Source organism: Nilaparvata lugens, chromosome 10 (assembly GCF_014356525.2).
Source record: "Nilaparvata lugens isolate BPH chromosome 10, ASM1435652v1, whole genome shotgun sequence".
Classification (NCBI taxonomy): Eukaryota; Metazoa; Arthropoda; class Insecta; order Hemiptera; family Delphacidae; genus Nilaparvata; species Nilaparvata lugens.
Window position 1 is genome coordinate 41,704,525 of NC_052513.1, and position 9,276 is coordinate 41,713,800.

At 29.9% G+C, this 9,276-nt stretch overlaps 1 protein-coding gene across 2 annotated transcripts in view; it reads right to left on the reverse strand.

Annotated features, from left to right (window-relative positions):
• LOC111058390 (arp2/3 complex-activating protein rickA) overlaps positions 1-4,466 on the reverse strand; it is a 10,068-nt gene extending 5,602 nt beyond the window's left edge. The window contains exons 1-3 of one of the 2 annotated variants that reach the window (XM_022345916.2): positions 4,314-4,466; positions 1,724-1,805; positions 118-256 (exon numbers count right to left, since the gene is read on the reverse strand). In XM_022345916.2, the coding sequence (XP_022201608.2) occupies positions 118-256; positions 1,724-1,801 (217 nt within the window). In that variant the 5' untranslated portion in view covers positions 1,802-1,805; positions 4,314-4,466. Of the gene's footprint in view, positions 1-117; positions 257-1,723; positions 1,806-2,360; positions 2,524-4,313 lie in introns of those variants that run through there. The other variant, XM_022345915.2, reaches the window with a different exon arrangement.
• Positions 4,467-9,276: the final 4,810 nt, after the last annotated feature.

The window sequence follows — 9,276 nt, forward strand, 5'->3', positions numbered from 1 at the left end:
GTCGTCATCTCTCATCGTCATCCCTCTCACTCATTACCCACGCACAAGCCTAAGAGCTTATGTAGGCTTCTCCCTCAGTATATGGCCTGATAGTTAATATAATTATATAGTGCTTACCAGAATCAACAATTACGAATCTCCTCTTCAGACTTTTGTTGTATTTATAGAGTGAGAAACAGGCAGCCATAATCAGCGAAATAGTCAGCAAGAGAGCCAGCCAACGCAGAGTGAAATAGCAGATATTCACATACTTTTTCTGCAAAGAGAATAAATTATGCTTTATAGAAATTTAAAAATCTCATGAAACTAAATAAATATAAAATTGGGGGACCATAGCATTTCTCCAGTTATATATTTATACATTGATACAAATATAATATAATTCTCAACTATAAATGATTGGGAGAGGAACAACAGGCTTAAAGCCCAAAACTGTTTCTTTCCCAAATTTAGATAGAAATAATTTCCAAGTTATTACAAGCTATGTTGTCAATTATCGTCAATATTTCTCATTATCGTGACGTCATGTGATCATCACGGAACCTCTCAAATATCAAACCAATTGACAAAATTCAGAGAAAACATAAATAAAATTCTCATGAAGCTGAAAAAATTATTTTATGATAGAAAATTCAACAAGACCTTGAGAACTATATTTTATACTGGAAAATAGCTGAATAGAGATTCAAATAATATCATAGAGTCATGACTTTTTGCTTATAGAACCATAAAAATGGTGAATAATTATGATGAGGAACCGTACTCTTTTTTGTTGATATTAATGGTTAAATATAACTATTTTGAGACGAATAACATTATTCAATATAAGATCTAGGTAATCAAAAATTCAATCCAATCTATAATTAGGAGATAAATCTAATCAAAACACTGTTCCTGAATTATTTTTCTTTGTATAGTATCAATATGAACACAGTGTTTTGAATATGATACATGTATGAATACTATAAGTACAAAACCATTGCACAATATTGTATAAACATGACTACTGTACCTGAAATAGATTGGAACAATTTGCTCTGTGTAATTCAACAACTGAAGCAAGATTCTATTAGAGGACGATATTCATAAATTTATCTCAACAATTCATGAGCATCATATTTAAATCATGGAAAACTCTCACTGAGTTCCAATAACATTCATTTTATGATGACTCTATATATTCAGTATTTTTTCATAGTCATCAATAAAATTAGGAATGTGTAACTTTTCACGCGGTTGCAGTATGCTACACTGATAATGTTCTACTTTCAATGTAGAAATAATACTTTCTGATCGTTATTTACTAATGCATAATATGATACATAGGCCCCAATTATGAATCAATAGGAATATTTAAAAAATATTACAGTGGGCAAGTAGAATAGATGACTTTGAAATGTGAAGAACGCTATAAATATCCTAGTTTTGTAGGTAGCCAAGGAGATATTCGAAGAAGTATGATATAGATTACAGAAGAGTTCCAATTCCACCCTTTAAGATGAAAATTTATTTTTTCTGATAATTTGATCCAGATTGTTCAATATTGATAAAAAACTTAATTTTAAAATAAAATGAGAAATTTTTCAGAAAGTTCTCTAATAAGAATAAAAGCATTCTATCTTCGAATTTGATTTCCGTACACAGAAATTTGTTTCAATCAGATCAAATTAGCCTACTATTATAATATCCAATTTTTTAAAATTAAAAAGTAAATTCAACTTACTTTTTTGCGTAAACTCGCTGATTCTTCAAGAAAAATTGGATCCTTGTCATTGTAATGGCCTCCAAGGATTGCAGCCATTCTTCTGAAATAGAAAAAAGTTATAACAATGGAAATTGTAATAGTAGACTATGATATTCATTATAATAACAGCAGTGAATTCACAAGATTTTTGTTTTATTCTTTATTATAATCATGAGAAATTATTGAATTTCTTCTTTAATTATTCTATTATTTTGTACTCATCAAAGAATAATGTGGAAATTGAAATTTCTAATACAATTTATTTTAATAGTTACACCTATACTGCAGAATAGTAGAATATAGGCTACTGTAGATAATATTATAATTAATAATCATTAATAATATTAATACCGGATTGAAACTGAACAATTGAAAAATGAAAAATCATAGCTTCCAAATGTTGAAACTTTATATCTTACTGTAAATGAATTGAACTATTAATTCACTAACTATTTCCAATTTTTTATACTTCCAAACACTTTATCACTCTTGATAGATTTTATTGATCAAATTTGAGCCTGAATCACATTGAAGTCAAGTCACAATTTTAAGTCAAGTCGTTCGAATTTGTTCAGTTACATTGAAATTTAGTTACATTTTGTTATAGCCTACTTACTTGATAGAACGGCTCAAATATTCAGGCGAGTAAACCATGACACTAACTACACTATAAACCAAATTCACTCCAGAACAAAACAATGTGCACTGATAGTTTTGAAAGTAACAAATCAATTTTTTCGATGCAAGCAAAATAATGCGAATCCAGCACTTCTACTGACTCAGTAAATACTAAACAGTAAGCTACACTGAACAAACATAGGCTCCAAGATTAATGTCACACTAAAAATTTAATACCATAGCTCTTATCTGTGTGCAGTGTATGTTCCAATTAAAAATAGCAATTATATTATCAAGAGAAGAATCACATCCTCTTGAACTTGATTCATAAAAACGTGATTCAAATGAAAATATGGAATAGGAAACATTATTATCTTGACTTTTTCAGATAACTGTTAGTATGTGATCAGTTGAATGGAATAGTCCAGTAATATACGAGAATATTCAAACTTGAGAAATTCTTAATGGAAATGCATTGTATGTATAATAATCTTCAGTCTCTATTCCACTAAATCCATGACGAAGTGCAAGTAATAATCCGTTTTTGAACTATTTCCAACGACAATAAAGGCTTATTTACATTACAGTTAATTAGACTGTAGTGTCGTTGAAAATATTTCAAAAACGAACCTCCAGTCTATTGATAATTTGACAATATTATTTCAATATTATTAGATGAATTCACAAATCTTATAGAAACAATATAATATACCTATATATAATATAATATACATTATACATACATTTATACATTATATACATATAATAAGACATTAATAAGTACATAATATACATTGATAAGTCATATCACTCAATAAAGACTAGTACACGCATATATGATTACCCTTCAATAAAACCAATATAAAAACATGAAGTACTCTTTCATTTAAAACATTTCAACTTTAAAACATTTCATTATTGTTTTTAATAAAGTTAATAAAGTAGCTCAACATACAAGTGAAGTGATTTTATGATTATCCTTCCTATTCTCATGAAAATCAGTGGACGAGATCATTCATCTAAAATTATTATCATATCATCTTCAACAATGTTGATGTCGTAACTTACTGTAATCATTTATTACTATGATAAAAGTATTACAGCAACTTCTCAAAAAAGAAGTGCCTCAAGATAGCTAAGGAATGACCAAATCAAATAGGATAAATAATTATGAATAAATAAGTTTTGAATTGTTCACACTGAAAATGACACCATCGGTTTTGAAACATGTTTGTAATAATTCTGCAATACCTTTGTAGTATTTTTGACAACATTTCAGTGTTTTAATTAAATAATTATGATTTGAAATAAAACCATGAAATATGAAAACAAAACATAATTAAATTACAATATATGTAGATGAATCTATTATGAAAGCATAGGTATTAGTTATATTCTGAATCCACTCTATTCATTCCACCAACGCTTTAAATTGAACAAGTTCTACTCTAAAAACTCTTCACTTGAATGGGCTACTTTTATAAATTAATAAAACAATATTACTATTCAATTTAGTAAAACTTTAAAGTGAAAAAACACTCACATTCTTTGATGTGGCGACGTCCGTTTCTTGCTGGTATTGCACATTTTCAAGTCTCAGAAACTCATGAATTTTCAGAAACTCATGAATTTCTGTTTACCAGCACGAAACGGACGTCGCCACATCAAAGAATGTGAGTGTTTTTTCACTTTAAAGTTTTACAAAATTGAATAGTGATAATAATAGTGAAAACAAGATTGATAATCAACAAAGAAAACAATATTGAAACTTGAAGTACCCTCGTCGTTGAAGTAACTAGTCGTTGTACCTAATATTTTAAATAATAAAGGGTACTTCAAACCTCAATATTGTTTTAACAAGTTCTACTCTCTAATAAAAAAATGTAATGAAACATTCATAATTATTATTTATGATGTAAATAAAGTTTATCGAAGGTGGATTTATACTCACAGTGTTTTGGAATCCAGCACAGTAAAGAAGTCGAATTCCTTGCACTAGAGCGCCGTTGAAATGATCTAAACGCGATCACTTGTCTTTGTGTGATGAACAGATCGTGTCTGTGAATACATTCATTCTCTATTTGCATCTTGTGTTTGTACCTCTGCTTGACGGCTTCTGTAGAGCATAATATAAACAATCGCATGTCATTCATTGCAAATTGCAATAACTCGCTCTGTGCAAACATATACGTTCCTATAATCGAATTGATGCTAACAAGAAAATAAATTGTCTCGTTATCATAGCTAGTAATTTAGAAAAAACATTATTCTCAGATATTTGATTTAATTCACATGTTTTGTGTGGAAAATAATAAATTATATAATATAATAACTTCCTTATAATTGATAAGATTAATGATAAGAATCTCAGTACAAAATTCGGAATATTAGTTTATAAAATCCTTGTTCAACAAGTTTTCTTAGATTGCACTTTATTAGATCTTTGTTCAACCAGTTTTCTTTAATATGACTTTAGTATATCTTTGCTCAACCAGTTTTCTTTGATATGACTTTATTATATCTTTGATCAACCAGTTTATAAAATATAACTTTATTATCTTCAAAATTATTTGTCCAATATGTGAATATTTCCTATTTCAGTGATAATGTGATATATTTCTTTTATGTTTGATTTTGAAGTATCTAAATTAAAAAATTCACTTTGTGAAAATAATTAGGCTAACGACTGAAAATTTTGTGAAGTAAACAACAACAAGACTTAACCAATTTTGGATTATGTGCAACATTATCTAAATTTGGAAGAGGAATAGCACAAGGTTACCTCATTTTTTTCTCTCCATATCATTTTAATGATGTAATTATTGTATGAATCAATAAAAAGAATCAATCAATCAATCTTTTCTAACCAGTTTTTTTGATGGAAAATATCATGTCATTCTACTCCTATTATTTCCAAGTCAATATATAGAGAATTCAAATTCAAATTAATGACGTGAAACGTTAGAGTATTAGAAAAACATTACTCCTAAGCTCATCGATAATGCATCTTGAAATTCTACAACCATTATTCTAGTGTCTTCTTCACGATTCAAGAATCAGGCAATCGTCAAAGTTCTTAATCTCCCTATCATGATCGGCAGAGTTATTGGAAGAGGCAGTAATATTGATCGGTAGTCTATAAGCGAGTGTCTATGTATCTATTCTTACATAATTGTGTACTATCTTATTTATTTATTTTTCCTACAGTTACGTTGAAAAGTGGTCATTGCTGCACTGATTACAGAACGCAAAGAATCACTTTTCCGCTCTAGTGCGGGAATAGTATATTTCGCACCTAGGGCCGAAAATGAGATATTTCCGGCTCGAAATCGGTTTTTAAGTCCGAGGCCGTAGGCCGAGGACTAGAAAAGATTGAGAGCCGGAAATACATTTTTGCCCATGGTGCGAACGCTATTTTTCGCCACACCAAAAAAAAACTTCCCAATATATAAGAAATTAAAAAATAAATAAAATTCAAACAGCCTATTTTGATAGTTTGAATCTTGGTTATGACAACTTTCACTGTCAATTAATTTCAATATTACTAATTAATAATTTACAATAGTGACAATATTTTTATACTATTAATATTTCGAATAATTGTTTGAATTTTTATAGCTCGCGCTTTGCGCCTGGTGCAATATCTCATGGATAGATGGATGAATAGAATTTTCATTACTATTTTGAAATAATGTGATTAAAAAATTAATATAATTGCATATTTCACAGTTTTGTCTCAAAATATATCTAAAAAATTGATTGAAATTTAAATTACGGTAACTAATATAAAAAATAGCTAATAAAAGTCGAAATTCATCGACAAAAAAAATGTCACTGACCGAGGTTCGAACCTAGATCATGTTTGTAATTCACTGAGCCTTGAGCTTTTGGGTACACGCCTTTACACTCTCGGCCATTGCATCTTTTGATCGAATAGGCCTGTAAGTCAGGTAACGTATGTAGGCTACTATAATATAGTGTAGCCTATAGCGGCAAACTTAAAGTCGGTTTGCCGGCATTTTCACAACAAAATATTGCTCTGAAAATAGTTAAATCATAGAGAAAACATTCGAAGATTCATCTTGAGTGGGCCTAATGTTTTCTCTATATGGTTTGATATTGAAGAAAAATTATCTAAAAGTTTTAATAATGAATTACGGAAAAATTACTAGGAATTTTTTAGTCAAGGCTGAGTTTCACCAGTAGGCTTACCTTAAACTTTAGATCTCTGTTGTATTTTCCTATTATTATTGTTGATTGTATTGCATTAAGAAGTGGAATTCGATAATAAAAAAGAAACAATTATTACTCTACCTTACTTTTAAATATTGATACAATTATTGTACTTTGATTTCAAATTCGATTCTTCACTTTTAAAGACTTGCGATACGTACCTTTCTGACAATGGACAATGTAGCCAACATTATATTGTTGAGGCTATGGAGATATATCATCGTATTCTATTGTTTGATATCAAAAACACAATAATAAATATTAAATTATGAAACAGTAATTTATAAAATATATTATTATAGACATAATAGGTACTGCGATTCACGATACATAATTATATAGATTATTACAGCCATTATGAGATTATCTCTCTATGATTTTTGTGAGATCGGACACGATCAGCTGTTATTCAAGGTCATTTTACAGCCCTAGGGCTGTAAAGTTTTACCGGCCTGGTCGGAAAACAATCACTTTCGGCCTCCATATGACGCACGTAAACCAGCTCATTACATCCAAGTGTGGCGAAAAAATTTTTCTGCACTCCAGATTTGCAACATGGCAACGCAAAATACTTAGTAGGTTATATGGATCAACAGTGCAGCAAAATCAAAATGAAGTTGGTAACAGTGACTGCTGTGGCTGCTATAGTGAGCAGAGGTGCAACCAAGCACAACGCGCTAATTATTAAGTAGATATTATAACCAAGGACAACATTTTTATTCAATTTGACAATAAATTAAGGTTTTTATCAATAATAAAATTACACAGAAAAACATTTGATGCATTTCAGGCAATTTTACCCATAATTACTCACTTTTCATATTCAATGGTAACTGTAGGAAAAACTTAATGTGAAATACGTGCGCAAAGTTCCTCTGCTGCACTCAAGAAACCATTCCGCCCGAGCCTACGGCTCAAGCGTAAACGTTTCTTTCGGTGCAGCAAACTGTCACTTTGCGCACTAGTTGCACAAATAACTATTGAATTACATATATGAGAGCACAAAATATCGCACTAAAACTTGAACCAGCTTGAAACTGGAACTTAAATAGTCATTCCAACATAATATTTTTATAGTTATCTCTTTTCTGTGTAGGGCTACTTGTAATATAAATATAAAGAAAAATAAAAATCTCAGTACCCTTTTTGAAATATTCTATCACAACATATATGTTTCGGACATTGATGCCATTTTCAAGTGATGGAATCACTTTGATCACTTATAATGTCCGAAACATGTTGTGATAAAATATTTCAAAAAGGGTACTGAGATTTTTATTTTTCTTTATATTTAATGTTATAGTTGTATTGTATGTTGTGTTTGATGTGGTATTTCTCAATGGGTGATGGATAAAGAAGTATAATGTCTTATAAAAAATAATTTTATCCCTTGAGGAACTGTCTAATGTGAGCTTGAATTTTTTAAAAGCTTTTAGAGCATCCTGAAAAATATATGAGTTTGCATAAAGTGGGATGTGGTTGATATTGATTTAAAAATAAATTTGAATTTGACTCGTTATTCAAACAGTTTTATAATTATTTAAGTGATGAGCTTCCGATAAAGAATAATATCCTTTTAAGAGTTCAATTGCAGAGAACAATATTATGGAGTTTTGGGTCAAGCTATTGATGACCTTTTGATAGACGAATAGATTGATAACAATCATTCTGATTCTTTTGATGTATGAAGTGGGCTGGAGCTCTTACTTTGTTGTGCCTGAATAGTATATTATTATTAAAAATAAAATATGTTTTGTATCCAAGACAAATAAAGTTCAGTTTTTGTGTTTATGGCTCTCAAGTATTGAAGAATTTCTTTATTTATTAAGTTTATACTCTTTTAAATGTATCCAAGAATAATTTGATAATATAAAAGCATTCCTTCACTTTTGGGGTGAACATTATTATTTTTTTTTATTTCATCCCAAACATCTGAATAATCAGACTGGGGATAAGTCAAAAAGAGCAACCTAAAGGAGGTTCTCAACACATATCATGATACATTAAAATACTGTAATTATACAATAGTCACATGAAATATTAATAAATATATATATATATATATATATATAATATATATATATATATATATATACAGTACATATAAAAACGCAGTTAGTCAAGATTACCTATGTACAAGGACCTGGGAAGAATCAAAGACAAGGAACAATAATATATCACTCCTGCAGAAACTCATCCACAGAATAGTATGGCCTTTCAAGTAACAACCTCTTTAACATTCCTCTGAATCTTCGTAAGTCCGCCATGTCTCTAATATCCTGAGGTAATCTATTATATATTTTTGGGCCCATATATTGCGGAGATTTTTCAAACATGGCGGTTCTATGAGCAGCCACTGATAGGGAGGCTGAGTGCCTTGTATTGTAACTGTGGATTTCATTATTGCGGGTGAAGTTTGGTAGGTTTTTGTGAACGTATGAACAGATCTCCAAGATATACAGTGACGGCAGTGTAAGTATCCTGCTACTCAGGAATAGTTCTCGACAGGGATATTGGGGGGGCTTACCAAAAATAACTCTTAATGCTTTTTTCTGAGATCTAAATACTTGGATGAAGAATTTTGATCTTCCCCAAAGGGTTATGCCATACTTGAGGAAAGGAAAAAGATAACAGTAATATACCACCATTAGGGCTTTGAAGCTCAATGTGTTTTTGAGCAC